This window comes from Loxodonta africana, chromosome 2, assembly GCF_030014295.1.
Source record: "Loxodonta africana isolate mLoxAfr1 chromosome 2, mLoxAfr1.hap2, whole genome shotgun sequence".
NCBI lineage: Eukaryota > Metazoa > Chordata > Mammalia > Proboscidea > Elephantidae > Loxodonta > Loxodonta africana.
This window is the reverse complement of record NC_087343.1, coordinates 135,605,633-135,624,618: the sequence shown is the minus strand read 5'-3', so window position 1 is coordinate 135,624,618 and position 18,986 is coordinate 135,605,633. Positions and strand designations below refer to the sequence as shown.

The following is an 18,986-nucleotide window of genomic DNA, read 5'->3' as shown; positions in this document are numbered from 1 at the left end:
AGACCTACATCATCCTGAGACCAGAAGAACTAGTTGGTGCCCAGCCACAATCGATGACTGCCCTGACAGGGAGCACAGCAGACGACCCCTGAGGGAGCAGGAGATCAGTGGAATACAGACCCCAAATTCTCATAAAAAGACCAAACTTAATGGTCTGACTGAGACTGGAGGAATCCTGGCGGCCATGCTCCCCAGACCTTCAGTTGACACAGGACAGGAACCATCCCCGAAGACAACTCATCAGAAATGAAAGGGACTGGTCAGCGGGTGGGAGAGAGACGCTGGTGAAGAGTGAGCTAATTATATCAGGTGGACACTTGAGATTGTGTTGGCAACTCTTGTCTGGAGGGGGGATGGGAGGATAGAGAGAGAGGGAAGCCGGCAAAATTGTCAAGAAAGGAGAGACTGAAAGGGCTGACTCAAGAGGGGGAGAGCAAGTGGGCGTAGGGAGTGAGATGTATGTAAACTTATATGTGACAGACTGATTGGATTTGTAAACGTTCACTTGAAGCTTAATAAAAGTTATTAAAAATAAAAATAAAAAAAAGAACATTCAAGATCTATCCTGAAGTACAATGCTGTCAGTGATAGGATAATATCCATACGCCTACAAGTATTTTTTTTTTTTTTACAAGGAAGACAAGTTAATCGACTATTATTCAAATTTATGCACCAAACACTAGGGCCAAAGATGAAGAAATAGAAGATTTATACCAGCTGGTAAAGTCTGAAATTGATCAAACATGCATTGATAATTACTGGCAATTGGAATGCGAAAGTTCGCAACAAAGAAGAAGGATCAGTACTTGGAAAATATGGCCTTGGTGATAGAAACAATGCCAGAAATCAAATGATAGAATTTTGCAAGACCAACGACTTCTTTATTGCAAATACCTTCTTTCACCAACATAAACAGCTATGATACACATGGACCTCGCCAGATGGAACACACAGAAATCAAACTGACTACATCTGTGGAAAGAGACGATGGGAAAGCTCGATATCATCAGAAAGAACAAGGCCAGGGGCCGACTGTGGAACAGACCATCAATTGCTCATATGCAAGTTAAGCTGAAACTGAAGAAAATCAGAGCAAGCCCACAAGAGCCAAAATATGACCTTGAGTATATCCCACCTGAATTTAGAGACCATCTGAAGAATAGATTTGATGCATTGAACACTAGTGACCAAAGACCAGAGAAGTTGTGGAATGACATCAAGGACATCCTATATGAAGAATGCAAGAGGTCATTGAAAAGACAGGAAAGAAAGAAAAGACCAAGATGGGTGTCAGGGGAGACTCTGAAACTTGCTCATGAACGTCAAGCAGCTAAAGAAAAAGCAAGAAATGATGACAACGTAAGGTATTATAATGACATGTGCAAAGAGCTGGAGATGGAAAACCAAAAAAGGAAGAACACGCTTGGCATTTCTCAAGCTGAAAGAACTGAAGAAACAATTCAAGCCTTGAGCTGCAATAGTGAAGGATTCTATGGGGAAAATATTAGATGACGCAGGAAGCATCAAAAGAAGATGGAAGAAATACACAGAGTCATTATACCAAAAAGAATTAGTTGATGTTCAACCATTTCAAGAGGTGGCGTATGATCAGGAACCGATGGTACTAAAGGAAGAAGTCCAAGCTGCTCTGAAGGCACTGGCAAAAAACAAGGCTCTAGGAATTGATCATCAGTTGAGATGTTTCAACAAACAGATGCAGCACTGGAGGTGCTCACTCGTCTATGCCAAGAAATATGGAAGACAGCTTCCTGGCCAACTGACTGGAAGAGACCCATATTTATGCCTATTCCCAAGAAAGATGATCCAACTGAATGTGGAAATTATAGAACACTATCTTTTTTTTCTTTTTATTGTTAATATCACACGCAAGCAAAATTTTGCTGAAGACCATTCAAAAACGGCTACAGCAGTATATTGACAGGAAACTGCCAGAGATTCAGGCTGATTTCAGAAGAGGACGTGGAACCAGGGATATCATTGCTGATGTCAGATGGATCTTGGCTGAAAGCAGAGAATACCAGAAGGATGTTTACCTGTATTTTATTGACTATGTAAAGGCATTCGACTATGTGGATCGTAACAAACTATGGATAACATTGCAAAGAATGGGAATTCCAGAACACTTAATTGTGCTCATGAGGAACCTTTACATAGATCAAGAGGCAGTTATTTGGACAGAACAAGGGGATACTGATTGGTTTAATATCAGGAAAGGGGCATGTCAGGGTTGTATTCTTTCACCATACCTATTCAATCTGTATGCTGAACAAATAATCCAAGAAGCTGGACTATATGAAGAAGAATGGAGCATCAGGATTGGAGGAACACTCATTAACAACCTGTGTTATGCAGATGACACAACCTTGCTTGCTGAAAGTGAAGAGGACTTGAAGCACTTACTAATGAAGTTCAAAGACCACAGCCTTGAGTATGGATTGCACCTCGACATAAAGAAAACAAAAATCCTGACAACTGGACCAATGAGCAACATCATGATAAACAGAGAAAAGATTGAGGTTGTCAAGGATTTCATTTTACTTGGATCCACAATCAAAGCCATGGAAGCAGCAGTCAAGAAATCAAAAGACGCATTGCATTGGGTAAATCTGCTGCAAAGGACCTCTTGAAAGTGTTGAAGAACAAAGATGTCACCTTGAAGACTAAGGTGTTCCTGACCCAAGCCATGGTATTTTCAATCACATCATATGCATGTGAAAGCTGGGAAATGAATAAGGAAGACCAAAGAAGAATTGATGCCTTTGAATTGTGGTGTTGGCAAAGAATATTGAACATACCATGGACTGCCAAAAGAACAAACAAATCTGTCTTAGAAGAAGTACAACCAGAATGCTCCTTAGAAGCAAGGATGGCGAGACTGCATCTTACATACTTTGACATGTTGTCAGAAGGGATAAGTCCCTGGAGAAGGACATCATGCTTGGCAAGTACAGGGTCAGCTGAAAGAGGAAGACCCTCAACGAGGTGAATTGACACAGTGGCTGCAACAATGAGCTCAAGCATAACAGCGACTGTAAGGTTGGCTCAGGACCAGGCAGTGTTTCGCTCTGTTGTGCATAGGATCACTGTGAGTTGGAACCGACTCAATGGCACCTAACAACAACAACAACAACACACATAGTATTTTGTAGCTTCCCTTTTTATTTAAAAATATGTTAAGGAAACCTTTTCCATGCCCTTAGATATAAAAATATATTATTATTTTTAATAGATGTCATTATATCAATTATGGTTATTTATATAATGATGTTTGGACTGAACAAATCATTATATAAATAATCATAATTGATTTGTTCAGTCCTTATTGGTGAGTGTTTAGGTAACTTAAAATTTGTCACTACTGTAAGCAACAAACGTCCTTTTGGGAACTTTTGATTGGTTCCTTAGGAAAATTTGTGAACTTCAAGGATAAAGATTATATGCATTTGTAAGGCTTTTGAATAATTATTGCAAATTATCTTGAAAAAAAATTTATACCTACTCATTTACAGTCGTAGCCATGTATTAAAAAGTTTATGTGTTTTGCCCCCCAGACAGACAGTGGAGCGTGTCACACTACAGAACCAACTCCAACAACTTCTCGAAGCCCAGAGATCAGAGGGCAAATCACTCCCTTCCTCCCCCAGGTAATAACAGGAATGTTGGTGTCTACAGTTTTTGAGTATCTCAAATCTCTGAATCTTCTAAGTTTCTTTTAATGTCTTTTAAGAGGATGGCAGCAGAAAACATTTTATTCGTATAAGGAGGAGTAGAGCAAAACCAAACCCATTGCTGTCGAGTCCATTCTGACTCATAGCGGCCCTGTAGAACAGTGTAGAACTGCCCCATAGAGTTTCCAAGGTGCACTTGGTAGGTTTGAACTGCCAGCCTTTTTGGTTAGCAGCTGTAGCACTTAACCACTATACCACCAGGGTTTCTTGTAAAGAGGAATAGAAATGAGATTACCAGTGGAAAAGGCTGAGGCTTTCATTTCTTCGTCTATGAAATGGGAATAAGGATATAAATTCATAAAGTTGATGAAGATCCATTTAAAATTGAGAAAAATCCATTCAAAATTGATGTGTAAACAGTAAAACAATAGACAAATTTAGTAGTCATTCTAGCGGCATAAGATACGAGACATGCTACAGTTGCTTATGGTTGCCACTATGGAGTGTTTGCACATTACTTTGAAAAGATATTGTGACTATTCTTATTCCAGGAGCCCTGGTGGCACAGTGGTTAAGATCTTGGCTGGTAACCTAAAGGTTTGAACCCACCAGCTGCTCTGGGAGAAAGATGTGTCAGTCTGCTCCTATAAAGATTTATGGCCTTGAAAACCCTGTAGGGTAGTTCTACTCTGTACTACAGTGTCGCTAAGAGTTGGAATCGATTCAACGGTAGTAGATTTATTCTTATTCCATTATTAGTGATTGGTAAGTTACTAGTGGTGGTAAAAGCCATGCAGTGACTTGTCGCCAAGTCATGATAACCAAGTAAGGAATCATCTTATATGTCCTTCTTCCTCTTTGCAGTTCACCGTCCTCACCAACCTCCAGAAAATCCCAGTGGAAGCCTCCAGATGCAGAGGATGAATCTATAGCCAAAAGCAAACCAGGAGTCCAAGAGGGCATTCGGGTTCTTGGAAGCCTGTCTGCATCCAGCCGAGCTAGGGCCAAAGCAAAAGATGAAGATTCTGATAAAATCCTACGCCAGTTATTGGGAAAAGAAATCTCAGAGAATGTCTGCACTCAAGAAAAGTTGTCCTTGGAATTCCAGGATGCTCAGGCATCCTCTAGAAATTCAAAAAAGATTCCTCCAGAGAAGAGGGAACTGAAGTTAGCTAGGCTGCGGCAGCTAATGCAGAGGTCACTGAGTGAGTCTGATACAGACTCTAACCATTCCGAGGAGCCCAAGACCACGCCTGTGAAAAAGGCTGAGAGGCCCCGGCCACAGCCTATTGTGGAAAGTGTGGAGAGTATGGACAGTGCAGAAAGCTTACACTTGATGATAAAGAAGCACACCTTGGCATCAGGACGCAGGTTTCCTTTTAGTATCAAAGCCTCCAAATCCCTGGATGGCCATAGCCCTTCTCCCACCTCAGAGAGCAGTGAACCAGACTTGGAATCCCAGTATCCAGGCTCCGGGAATACTCCCCCAAACCAGCCCCCTGGAGACTCCACTCAGCCCAGCCCTGACAGCACTGCTGCCCAAAAAGTTGCCACAAGTCCCAAGAGTGCCCTCAAATCTCCATCTTCCAAGCGCCGAACATCTCAGAACTTGAAACTCAGAGTTACCTTTGAAGAGCCTGTGGTGCAGATGGAGCAAACTAACCTCGAACTTAATGGAGAAAAGGACAGAGATAGGGGCAGGACCCCCCAGCGGACCTCTACGAGTAGCGAATCAGGGGATCAGCTGAAAAGGCCTTTTGGAACCTTCCGATCCATCATGGAGACACTCAGTGGCAACCAGAACAATAACAATAACTATCAGGCAGCCAACCAGCTAAAGATCTCTACCCCTCCCTTGACCTCACTTGGAAAGAAGACAACAGACACCAAGGGAAATCCCATGAGCTTGGCTAGCAAAGGAAAGAATAAGACAGTGAGTACTGCTTGGAGACTCTCCTTTTTTTCCCCCTTGAATTGATTATGCTGTAATTTCTAGCACTAGACATTGTTGACCGGTGCCATCTTAAGGGAATCCCCAGAAAACTCCATAGGGATGCACAAAAAGCCAAATTCCCATGTTTCTAATAAGACATATCAAGTTAGAATATATACCCTTTGTTCTTCCTTTGGAAAATAAGAGAGAAAGGTAAATAAATCACAGATGATATTCCAGCCCCTTGATTTACCTGTCTGGCTTGATCCTTGAGTGTTAGAGGTTCTAGACTGGGAGGCATTTCTACAAGATTAAACTACCAGTCAGTGTGAGACAGGCCCTTCTTTGGCACTGATTCTGCGTCAGGAAGAGTTTGTTCTCTTCGTGTGACTGAATAGTTTATTCTTAAGCCCAGTTAAAAAGCATATAAATAGAAATGCTCTTTCTTAAGTCTTAATCACTCAACTTTGGAATGACCTTTGAATGAATACACCACAGGGCCCTCTACACTGGCATTTTAAAATACAGGCCTCCAAGTGTTGATCAGAAAACTATAGAAGTCTGAAGTGTTTGCCAATACAGAGGGATGGGAGAGTCTGCCATGAGCTATATTTTATAATTGCACTTATTGGAAAACCATGCCCTATAATCTGTGGCTTACATCCAGTGAATAAGTGCTACGAACATCTTTTTAGGCAACATTCTTTGTGTGCTCTGTGAGCACCATGCCATCAAAAAACAGTATAGCAGCTAAAATGCGAAACTGTCTTTGTGGGATGAAATGACCCAGAATATCTACCATATAAACCGCCTAGTGGAGAGTCATAGCCTGCATAGTTTATTATTTGCTATAAGGTTAAAATCCCATTATAGTGAGGTTTAAGGGCTTTCTGAGGTACCAAACTCAAGTTTTAGGTAATATCTCTCTAATTAATTGAACAGCAGTTTTTTTCAGTGCACGTCAGTTTCCACAATGGATTATCCTTGTTATAAAGAACTTTACCATGCATTTGTTTTAACTGTAAAAGTCACATTTGTGCCCAGAAGAAGCAGATCTATTAGGTTAAGGATGTCAAAACTTAAATTTCTTGAATAAAAGTTTTCTAAGTAACGTAATGAGTTCTCTGAGTAGTAAAAGAATCATCTCAACAATTCCCCATACCCCTTAGAGTCTGTACGAAGTGTTGTCCTTTAATCTGTCTCCCGCGTGCTTCATGTTTATTGAGCCTTGTGCATGTACTGAGCCTGTTGCATGTTTTCAGATGATTTTTAATTGCACCTCTGTAGGAGACTTACGGCAGCTGCATCAGTCTTTCCTCTAACATGCTGATTGAAGAGCATCTGCTTAACTATGCACGGTATGTGGTGCCAGGGGATGTGTTACCCAGCATTGCCATGGCCTTTGCTTGGAATTGCGCGCGTTTTTAAGTCATGGACCTGGAGCACCTTTGAGCAGGGATTGACATGAAGGAAGAAGGAAATTACAACTCTTCCTCCGAATAGCAGCAGGCGTAGACTGTTAACCGGGCCATAGGAAGGTAGCAAGTGCCCCATTGGAGGGGCTTCATTCCAGCATCAGAAGGCGGAAGAACCCACTCAGTTCACAAACGTGCTGTGTTTCCTAGTTGACTTTGGCCTTCAATCTTTGTTGTAATGAAGTCAAGTACCTAGTAAGTATAGACATTAAATTTCCTGTCATATGTGGAATGAGTCAGCCTCCAATCAGAATCAGAACTTTGAACCAGCGCTGGAGTTTTATTTCATTGCTGATTAAAGGCTGAAAACTCCTTCCATCATCAACTATTGACCTTGAGAGAAGCAAGGCCTGATCATTTGGAAATGTCTCTAGCTTAGCATTATGAACAGTGGTGCCAGTTAACTAGCCAGTCTTCTGAGTGTTCACTAAAGAAATAAGGGATTATCTAAGGCAAAATGTTTATAATTCAAAATGCATGGACCTATATACATAAAAGAGAAAAGATCATCTTTGGAGGTCCCTGATGGCTGGGGCATCTGCTTGAGCAAAGTCCTCCAGCAGCATAGCTCTACTTTTCCAGGAATATGCCCAATTCCTTGACAATACAAGAAACAGGAAGCAGTAAAAAGAAAGCACCAGAGGGAGAGTCAGTGTCTCTTGACTGACTTATTTCAGAAGAGTTAAGCCCCCAAACCTATTTTATAGGAGACTGTAGCTTTCATAGGAGCCCTGGTGGCACAGTAGTTAAAGCGCTCAGCTGCTAACCGAAAGGTCGGCAGTTCAAACCCCCCAGCCACTCCATGGGATGAAGATGTGGCTGTCTGCTTCCGTAAAGATTTACAGCCTTGGAAAGCCTATGGGGCGGTTCTCCCCTGTCCTATAGGGTCGCTATGAGTCAGAATCAACTTGATGGCCATGGGTTTGGGTAGCTTTCAAATCATTTTTATAAGAAAAATTATGACATGCCATTTCAGCACTCTTTTCTTCCACACCCTCAAAAGAATGTGTATGTGGTATGTGAGTGTATGTGTTGTGGGTATGAATTCTAGTTCACAATACTAGGGTGCAAGAAATGTCACTCTCCCTTTTGCCCCACTAAATCAGATTTAATCTACTCCATGTCTCTCCTCGGGCTGGAGGGAAATTAAATCTCAGTCATTTTAGGGATGCCCCTCAGGGCCTCATTAATTCAGTACGTCGAAGGAAGAACCTTGGAGCTTCATTCTTTACTGGTCGCCTATGATCCACTAGGTCAGGATCTGTGTTGCCTGAAAGCAGGCATCTGGGCTGCTTTTGGCCACACTTGGGCAGGAAATTTTGGCCTCAGGTACAAAGGGAGTAGACTAAAACAACACATTCTCTTCCCAGACTTTGGGATAGGCCCATTTCTGTTATTCCTAACCTAGGTTTCCCACCCCATACCCTTCTCTTTCCCCATCGTAGATTGGGCATGTTTTCTGGTGCCTGGAAAATTCTGCTTTTGTCCTAAAACAGAAGTCACCAGCAACACCCTGAGGCAAAGAAGCACAAAGACTTGGCAAACTCCTTGGGTGGTTAAGGAGAATACTCCTTTCTTCCAGGTTCCTGTAGGAACTGGGAACAAGATAAGTACTATCTCAGTATATTCTCCTGCCAGAAATATTTTATTCTGTCTTTTTACAAGCAAGGGGACAAAGCTGAACAATCTACTATAATAGGATTACAGAAATCCAAGGAAAAAACGAGGTTGTGGGCCTACTCAAATATTTGACACTAGGTTACATTTTCCTACTGAGCTTAATCCTTCTGAAGGCTCAGTATTTGAACCAAACAGATTCACTGGCTTTACCTAGTAATAGTTTAATTTCAGCAATAAACACTTAAAACCTCCCAAATAAAAATATTCATTGTATTTAAATAAGCATGCTGACCCTTTCCCTTTCTGACCACACAAGTTGTTATCGTTAGTTGGCTCTCAAGTCAGCTACGATTAATGGTGACCCCATGTACAACAGAATGCAGCCTTGCCCAGTCCTGTGCCATCTTCACAAACTTTGGTATGCTTGAGTCCATTATTGCAGCCACTGTATTTTGAGTGCCTTCCGATTTAGGGGGCTCATCTTCTAGCGTTATGCTGGACAGTATCCAGTTGTGATCCAAAAGGCTCTTATTGGCTAATTTTCAGAAGGGGATCATCAGGCCTTTCTTCCTAGTCTGTCTTAGTCTGGAAGCTCCACTGAAACCTCTCTACCATGGGTGCCCCTGCTGGTATTTCAAATACCAGTGCCATAGCATCCAGTATCACAACAAGATGCAAGCCACCATAGTACAGTAAACTGACAGCTGAGTGGTGGACCCATAAGTTAACCTATACCTTATTAGGATTTTAGTTTGGCATATGTTTCCATTAAAAGTGGAAACCTTGATTCTTTCATACTGGAGAAGAGTCAGGGAGTTTCACGACTGAGTTTCATGTGCTCCTGAGAAGTAGCAGAGGTGTCTCCGATTCGCTCATAATCATGCAGAGGGAGAGAGAACTGGACTTGGTTCACTCATTAAATAGAACAAAGATGGATCTTTCTAGTGGAAATAAAGATTCCTTGATGAAATTAAGACTAGAGTGGGAATGTGGGCATGAAAAACACCTCATTTATTCTAGTGCCTGCTTCATTTTGTCCATGGTTCCCCACTGCAAAAAGGAAGGGAACCCAGGGGTATATCTATGAGCGATTCCTTCAGATCTTGGCCCAAGAACTTGCTTGAAGGCCAAATGGCTTTTCTCAGGTAGCAGAGATTTCCCATGTAACTTTGGAGAGTCACGGTAGGCCATCTATTAAGTTAGACTTGGCTCCAGATGTCACAGCCACTCAATGGCCCTATCAGTATAAAAAAAAAAATAGTTCTGGGAAAAAGTAGGGTAATGGACACCAGTTCCAGGGGTACACTGGAATCTCATTTTAGTTCCTGAGAAATTTATTTTTCCTAGTAAAGGAAAAGTAGAGCCAATAAATATAACATTTTAAAGAATGTCAGCTCTGTGAGGGGGTTCTGTTTGCTATTTATTTTTCTAAATTGGTCACAGCTTGATGGCAAAGAAACTAAATTTCTTTTCAATGCCATTTAAAATTAGATTCAACTCTATTACTTTGAACAGCCTTCCCAGTGTGTTTCAATGGCAGAGGATGACTTTATCGCTAGCAGATTTATCTTTATTTTTTCTTACAAAGAACGAGTTGCTGTTGAGTTATTACAACTCCAACGGAATGTTTACAATTCCTTGTCTTTAAATGACAATGAAACAGTCATTTCCCACAGTTTAAGTCTGAGATCTGTAACACATGAAGTGAGCATCGATCCCAGTTACCAACAAGCAGAGGCATTAACCCCTGGCCAGTCACACCCTCTCCGACGACACGGTACCATTGTCAGAGGGGCTAGCATCAAGAAACCCCTAATCCCAGCACCAGCGTTAGAGTAGACTCCTTAAAAAGACATTCTCATTAAGCAGTAAATACCATTAGTGTGGGTTTTACTGCCAAGGAACTAACCACACTGGGACTTATGTATCTAGTGCCCAGAGCTTGAGTCTAATATTTTGCATCAATTTCAAGGTTGTTCAACAGCCAGTTCAAAGGGAGTGAGTGGTCTGTTTGGCCTGAGGTGATGTGAGAGTATGACAGTGGTCATCTGCTGTGCCCAAGAGGTCAGAATTTAGGGCCCCTCCCCTCACCAGGAAACACAAACACAGATTTTCCGTCCTTACTGTCAGGACATCACCCTTAACAGGAAAATGAGCAAGGATATGGAAAACATTGGGAAGGTAGAGGTGAGGCCCTGGGTAAGAGCTCCCAAGCAGAGCGTACCCTCAGTGCCACTGAACAGTATATTCAGATTAATGACGGAAAAATATCGGCACGAAAAGGAGCCCCTGATCCTGCTGAATGAATGTGTCCTCGCCGTCATTGCACTGTCTGTATGCACATAATCACATTTCAACTTTGCCTTAAATTTTTGGCCTTTAAAATGTTACCTAAGTTTTAATCCATATGCTTTTTAAGGATCTTGAAGCAATATCTGTATAATTACTCAAGCCACCGGTGTGTTACCAAGCTACCTGGCTATAATGTTGACTCCATATTTCTGGAGTATATCTTACCAATGTAACAGTTCAAAAAAGTTTGTTAAAGTGCTAATACTAAAAAGGTATTTAGTAATTGGTGTTTATCATTATAGACATTACAGTTTCTGCTCCAAAACCATGCTTTTAAGTTCTAAGCCCTGATTTGAAGTATGTTTTCTATGCATTTCCATTTCTAATATCTGGAGTCCAGGGCTAAACAGCAGGAGTTGAAAGGTGTCAGCCAGGTAGCTGGGGTGATTGGCTCTGCTCCAGAAATGCCTAGAGCAGATCTGATCCCCTCCACCCCCACCCCTGTTGTCTCCTGGTATTTCCCCAAGCCGTCTTTGATCCTGTCCCTCCCACTCCTACCTCTGCCTCCCTAGAGTTCAGATTACATGCAGAAGAAAACCTGTATTTCATACTGCAGCTTTGTGCCTATGTCTTGGGGGAGGGGAGGATACGCCAACCTTGAACCATTTCTCCACAGATTACTCCACAGATTACATAAATTAGGTGACAGTTCGCCATTGCAGCAGGCAATAATAAACTTTTGGTTTATTATTGGTTTTTGCATAGAAGAATTATCTGCTAATAAGGTAAAATTGTGTGTATAGAAAAATACCTATGTCATGGGGAATATTTAAAATAATCAGACCCTTCGATTGTCTAAACACAATTTAGCAAACTATAAAATCTGGCAAAGTTCCCAAGAGTAATGAGAGAAAGATTCACAACTGAGGTTTCTTTTCATAAAGCTTCTTATACCCAAGGGGAAAAAGAGGAAGCAGATTCTGCCACAGAAAGACAGTGAAACAAATTTTAGTACCAGAGTATAATGAGTTAAGACATAGAAAAAGCTGTTGTAATGAGGACCCCATGCTCTGTCGTAAAGCACTCATCTGCTAAGCCAGGAAATGAAAATGGAACTCGTGAATACCCATGACCTTTCGATGGACGGTACAGAGGAAAGACCTGCCTTGGAAACCACAACCATCCCACCAGAAGTATTCTTTCAGCCTGCTAATCATGTTTTAAGGCAATAAGAAAATTTAACAAATACTCAGTTCTCCTACTTTCCTCACTCCCCAACGGTCCAGTTTTCCATTATGTAACCCTAAGAGCACTCATTACCTTTGAGTCGATTCTGACTCATAGAGACCCTGTAGGACAGAGTAGAACTGCCCTATAGGGTTTCCAAGGGTGTAATCTTTACAGAAGCAGACTGCCACATCTTTCTGCTGTGGAGGGGCTGGTGGGCTCAGACCACAGAGCTTTTGGTTAGCAGCAGAGCTCTTAACCACTATGCCACCAAGGCTCCTTTATGTAACCCTCACAGGGGTATATAGTTTTAGTGTCATATTTGTACCACGTGTCTGCCACCACCAGGGGCATTGTACATTGAAAGAGGAGGGTTTGTCTATAAACTCTTTCAAGGCTAGATTTTTAAAGTGCCATGTCAGTTGAGGTTTAAAAATACCAAACAGAGGCTTTTCCCAGAAGGTTTCCAGGAACTTTCATGAAGCATCACTGCCTCTTCCCCCGACATTTTCTTTGCTTCTCTTTTTGGCCTCATACTGAAGACTGTGTCTGAGAGCTGAGCTCAATATGCTTTTCCAACAGTACAGACTTGAAACCGTCCTGAATGCCACATTCCGAGATTACCATTTCATCCATTTCAACAGCATCTCTAGCTCTGAGTTACACATTCTGTGGTGTCAGATGAGGCATGGTCTCCACCCAGAATTAGCCAAAGTGCAAAGTTGAAAGGGCATAGTCCCTGCAACACTGCCTTCAATTCTGACACCATCTGTTAGTTCGGGGGTGGGGGGTGGGGTCTCCAGAACCACTCTCAAGTTCGATAATTTACTGGAAAGACTCATAGAACTCACTGAAAGCTATTATACTCACGGTCATAGCTTATTGCAGGGAAAGGCTTCAGATCAAGATCAGGTAAAGGAGGAGATACATAAAGCAGAGTCTGGGAGGGTTCCCCATTCAAACTTTCTATTGTCCTATCCCATGGAGTCAGGACGTGTTACCATTATAGTATGGTTGTTTGACAACACATACACAGTATTGTCAACCAGGGAAGCTCATCTGAGCTTTGATGTCCAAAATCATTATTGAAGCTTTATTACATAGGCGTGACTGATTGGCCATGTGGTCAAACTCAGTCTCTGTGTTGGATGATAACATGTGACCCAAAATCCCCACCCTAAATCAACATGGTTGATCTTTCTGGTCTCTTCAACCCACATCCTAGGCAGGCCCCACCCTAAGATCCAGTATAGCCAAATACCCCTTAAACAAAGACTCTCCTATCAGGTATGACATAGATTATCTCCCAGAAGTGGTGGGCAAAGGCCAAATTCTTTACTGTACAGTTCCTGCCCTCAGAGCCATCATAATCAAGTGAGGATTAAAAAAGGATGCAATTAAAACGTTGTAAATGCCATGAAAGGTTATCTGAGCTTCATGGAAGCAGTAACCCTCAATGGTATAAGGTAGCACCATTGTACCCCATTGTACCCAGAGTATCTGGCTTGGTTCCTGTCATGTGGTAGGGATTTCATAAATGTCTGGAGATGAGGAGAGATAGAGAGGAAAAAAATGAGAACACAAAGGAACCGATCCCTTCATCGCACAGAACGAATGGGAATGCTTGGTGTAAATCTGGGCCTTTGATTCTAAGACTGACTACCTACAGTGAGTTTTAGTTTGTCTGCTCCCAAGTACAAGTTTTCATACTTTGAACCAGAATTCCATTATTCCGTAGATGGGATTTAGAGATGTGTTCTCAGTAAAGCTCTGGAGGAGATCAGAAAAGTAACAAGGTCTCCCTACTTTGGTTACCAGTGGAAATGTTGAATATGCCTATAAACCACTTTAGACTAATCCTGTAAGTTGCTGTCTGATGTTGATGGGCTATGGAAATATGGAATCTATGCCTAGATGAGTCAGCAAGTTAGAGTGCTTGAGAAACTGTTATTTAAATTTAAGCTGTTTCTTCTTTCCAATTTCGGTCACTCAGAATGTGATTTTATATCCAAAAATGAAATTGAGGAGCAGCAAATTATCTGAATAATTCATGCCAAAATTCCCAAACACTTTTGTTCTGTTGAATACTGGAAATTCAGGACTAGGTAATTGAGGGGTTCAGAAAGACTTGAATTATCTTGATTTTTTTGGATAAATGCCTCTAATTAACATTTTACCTGATACAGACACGTCCCTAAACATGCTGGGGTGTGTCCTGCAGAAAGATTGTTCTTTTTAATGTTTTTAACCACATATGTTAAAGCCACATCCTGTGTTTAACACCTATGTTAAAACTAGATTACACCATCAAACTCTAAATGATATTATTGATGGACTGCAACCTAGCCATTCTTTTTAAATATTTTATTTTTGTCAAAGTGATATAGGTAAATTTCCAAACAGTACTACTGGTATTATAACAAAAACTGGCTGCCTCCTGCTCCCAGCCTACCCTGCTCCCTAGTCCTGCTGCCCTGAAAGAGCCACTTGCTTTTCCTTCAGATGTTTCTCTAGTATTCTGTATTTCTAAATAACATGCTTATGCAGATTTTTAGTTTTAGATTTTATCCCTGTTATCTGTTGGCATCCTACTGTGGAAGGTGAAAATAATGATAATTAACACAAAGCAGGAAACCCTGGTGGCATAGCGGTTAAGTGCTACAGTTGGCAACCAAAAGGTCAGCAGTTCGAATCTGCCAGGCGCTCCTTGGAAACCCTGTAGGGCAGTTGTACTCTGTCGTGTAGGGTCTCTATGAGTCAGAATTGACTTGACGGCAATGGGTTTAGTTTGGCTTTTTCTTTTAACACAAAGCACCTGTAACATACCAGAGAACATTCCAGGTGCTTTATACATACTAACTTTTAATCTTCACAATGATTCTATATGTGGTAAATACTACTATTATTCAAATTTTGCAAATTGGAAATTGAGGCACAGAGAGGTTCTGTACCTTGCCCAAGGTTGCACTGTAATAATGATAATAAATTGTAGAGCTAAGATTTGAATTCAGGCACTCTGGCTCCAAAATCCACGGTCTTAACAATGACCCAGTTTTGTCAAGCTCTTCTTTAGCACCCCAACATCCTGTCCTCCAACACAAACACCCATATTTCTTCTTATCCTCATCCTCTCAGTTTCATTATATCACTCTTTGAGGTTAAAACATTATTTGGTATTTATTACGACTATATACATATCAATCACAGCTGATGCATGTGACGTCTGAAAATATCTTCAACTTGGAGTAGGTATAAAAAAATTTTTTTTTTTTTTTTTAGGTATAGAATGCTAAAAATAGGTTGGAAAATTATTTTGCTTTGAAATCTTGAGTGTATTGTTTAAATTTTTTCTTGCTTTCCATGTGTCTGTTGAGACTCATCATGCCGCTCTGATTGCCGATTCCTTGAAGCTTCTATGATTTTTTTACCCCCAGTATTTTGATTTTTTGATTCTTTGCCATGACATGGGTTATTTTTCATTCCTAGGGTGTGGATACTCTGTAAGCTTTTTCAGTCTGAAGACCTATGTGCTTTAATTCTTGGAAATGTTTTTATACAATGTCTTTGAAAATTTTCTACCTGCCAATTTCTCTGTTCACTATTTCTGGAAATCCTATTATTCTAATGTTGGACCTACTGAACTGGCCTTAGATTTTTTTTTAATTTTCTTCCTTCTTTATCCATACTTTGCCTTTTCTAGTTCTACTTCTATGGTATTTACGGAACTTTACCTTCCAATTTTTTTTTATTTTTGCTATGTCAGTTTCCAGTAGAACTTTGTTGCTCTTGTTGTTTTCCCCTTTGTTCATTTTTATAGCGTTATATATTCAAATCTTATTTAAAATTTTTACAGTCAAAAATACAAAAGTATATTTTTATCTTCTTTTTTACAAAAAAGAAGTGACATACTCTGCTCACAGTTTTACTTCTTGCTTTTTTTCACCTAACGTGTTGAAAGTATTTTTTAGTACAAAGAGAATTGTTTCATCCTTTTTCACAGTAACATATGATTGTATAGACGTAATGTATTTAATCCTTTCTTCATTTTTATTGACATTCTAGTCTTTTGTTGATTTCTAGTAGCTCTATATATTATGATTAACCCTTTGTACTATGAATTACAAACATTTTTCTCAGTTTTTTCTTTTTTCGTTAATATAATTTTTTGAAGTTCTTATCACCTCCATGTCTCTATTCACGTTGACTTCCTTTTCTCTGTTTCTTTTGTTCTCTATCTTTCATTGTAGAGTTTTCCTTAAATGTTCCCTAATCCCTAATCCTTTGTTCATGTTTAAAGAACAAGACATTAAAGCTGAATAGAAGCTCTGGCTGTGTGTGTGAGGCTTGTTGACCGGTAGACTTTACTTAACACAGATTGCTGAGATCTAGACTTTTTTGGTGGGAGACACACCAAGTGTATCTGTAGGTCTTTTCTCCTGGACCAGTCAATTCCTTAAGATAAGGAAGCTCCAAAATTCTGCTGGGCCTGTAAGCCTGATTGCCAGCAATCCAGGACTCAAACAGACTGGAGATGGCATGGGAACTAGGTTCCATAGGGAGATTTTCACTTCATCCCACAGCCGCTACCTCATTCAGCTGAATCCAGAGTCTCTCTGGTTCTCGCCTTGCAGGAAGTTAACTTCCTGTCTTCTTCCCAGTTGGGAGAGAGACAGTCACCTGGCTACACTGGTCAGGGAGTTATTCTGGAAAACAAATTGCTACTTACAAAAATTTCACAAATGGTCTTCCTATTTTCAGAACCCACACAACACCCACTGTTACCCTCAGAAGTACACGGTATTTCTGATTCACGTGTCTTGCGGTGCAAATCAGTTTGTTGGATTTCCCGACAGTAGACTTAGGTTTCTGTTTTTTCTGCTCTGCTAAATCAGTTCCACATGTCCATCCACCTTCCAGTTTCTGAAATATTATTAGCATTTCATCTGTTGTCAACCCCTCTCCCATTTCCTTTATTCATATAGGTTTATGCTTTTTTTACTTCTCTACTTCCATTGTTTTCAAAGTAAGGGGTGATAAATGTGTGTATTCAATCCACCATGTTTAATTAGAAATCCCTAGAATGTCTTTTGACCAAGCAGGTTTTTCAGCTTTTCACCATCTTCCCTTTCCCTTTCTTGCCTGTGCAAAATACTGTAAAGTTCTACTTAGAGGGATAAATAGAAACAAGAATTACAACATTCAGGCAGTGATGATGATCAAATATTTCCTGGAGCACTGAAATAGACTACATGATTTTGTTTAAAAAAAACAAAACAAAACATGATTTTAAGGCCATAAAACCATACTTAGGGTTCTCCTGCACCCAGATGTGTCTTCATGTTAGTGAGTACCATAACCAGAAACGATTTTGTTTTTCTCTGGTACAGCAGCAGTAAGAAATGAAATGTAACAGGTATGTTTGCCCACCTTCAACAGATAGATCCTCAGGAAATTTTTGTACACAAAATGGAACTCGTATCTCATGAAAATAAATGTATCTGCCCAGAGGAATATTCCTTTAAAAAACAAAGCTGTTCTAAGATTTGAGTTCGTACTCCTTTCCACAGATTTACTGGGTTTCAAGTATTGAGGAAAAACAACATTTTTTTCCCCTAGTTTCTTCTCTTATTGATTTATCTACTCATTGTTTTCCAACATCCTGGTGGCATAGTGGTTAAGTGCTGCGGCTGCTAACCAAAGGGTCAGCAGTTCAAATCCGCCAGGCACTCCTTGGAAACTCTATGGGGCAGTTCTACTCTGTCCTATCAGGTCACTATGAGTTGGAACCAACTCGACGGCACTGGGTTTGGTTTGGTTTTTGGTTTACTACTCACTAATCACATAACCAAAGAAAAAGCATTCTTTAAACTTTTAAGACTCAGGCTTGTTGGAGAAGAAAAAGTTTCATCAGTGAATCCACGTAGACACAATTTAAATATTTCTTATTTCCACTTGAGTAGCAGTACTGTATTTTCTATCTTGTGTCTTAATGGTAGAATGCCTGGTTTCCAATCAGTAAGATTCCAGAGTCTAAAAAGTACTCGGTAAGTATGTATTATTATATGACAATTGCTTTTATTGTTTAAAAAGTGGTTTATATGAAAAGAAAATAATTTGCCTGGTGGAATAAAGTGTACTTCTGTGTGGTTTGTGTGAGGATAATTTCCATTTTTGATGAGCTGTTTAGTGGTATTGTCTTGTAAGTTGACCATAGTTTTATCTAATTTTGGCCTTGTGGTTTCTCTTCCTAGGCATAATGACATCAATAGAAAAACGAAGAAATCCTACAGCATAAAGCATATTGCTAAGCCAGAAGCAGAAGAACTCTTCTTGTAAATCACTTTTTTATTATCTCTCACTGCTGCCCTTTGGGCACCAGTGGAGATTTCTTAGACTACACCTTTTGGAAATAAAACCATGAGAACAAACCCCCACCAGCAGAAGAACAGAATATCAGGATGCCTTAAATTTATAATAGTAGACTATATAAAAAAAACATTTTTGGATGATATCTGTATATATAACCTGTTTTTAAAGAGATACTGTTTAAGGCATGATTGGGCAAATGTGTTTTTTAAGATTGCATTGGTTCAGCTAACTCACAGGACATGCATAAGCCACAGACACCATTTTGTATTTCATCAGTTGCATGAGTAGTCACTGGTGGTTGAACTTCCCTTTCCCCAAATAATATGGGCAATTTTGGCTCAGCTCCTCAGTGAGACCAGTTCAGTGGTATTGTTTTCTGTC

At 40.4% G+C, this 18,986-nt stretch overlaps 1 protein-coding gene across 2 annotated transcripts in view; it reads left to right on the top strand.

The window, feature by feature from the left end:
• SNCAIP (synuclein alpha interacting protein) overlaps nucleotides 1-18,717 on the top strand; it is a 92,001-nt gene extending 73,284 nt beyond the window's left edge. Inside the window, exons 5-8 of one of the 2 annotated variants that reach the window (XM_010590427.3) lie at nucleotides 3,573-3,665; nucleotides 4,554-5,622; nucleotides 6,910-6,980; nucleotides 18,488-18,717. In XM_010590427.3, the coding sequence (XP_010588729.2) occupies nucleotides 3,573-3,665; nucleotides 4,554-5,622; nucleotides 6,910-6,980; nucleotides 18,488-18,572 (1,318 nt within the window). In that variant the 3' untranslated portion in view covers nucleotides 18,573-18,717. Of the gene's footprint in view, nucleotides 1-3,572; nucleotides 3,666-4,553; nucleotides 5,857-6,909; nucleotides 6,981-18,487 lie in introns of those variants that run through there. The other variant, XM_010590421.3, reaches the window with a different exon arrangement.
• Nucleotides 18,718-18,986: the final 269 nt, after the last annotated feature.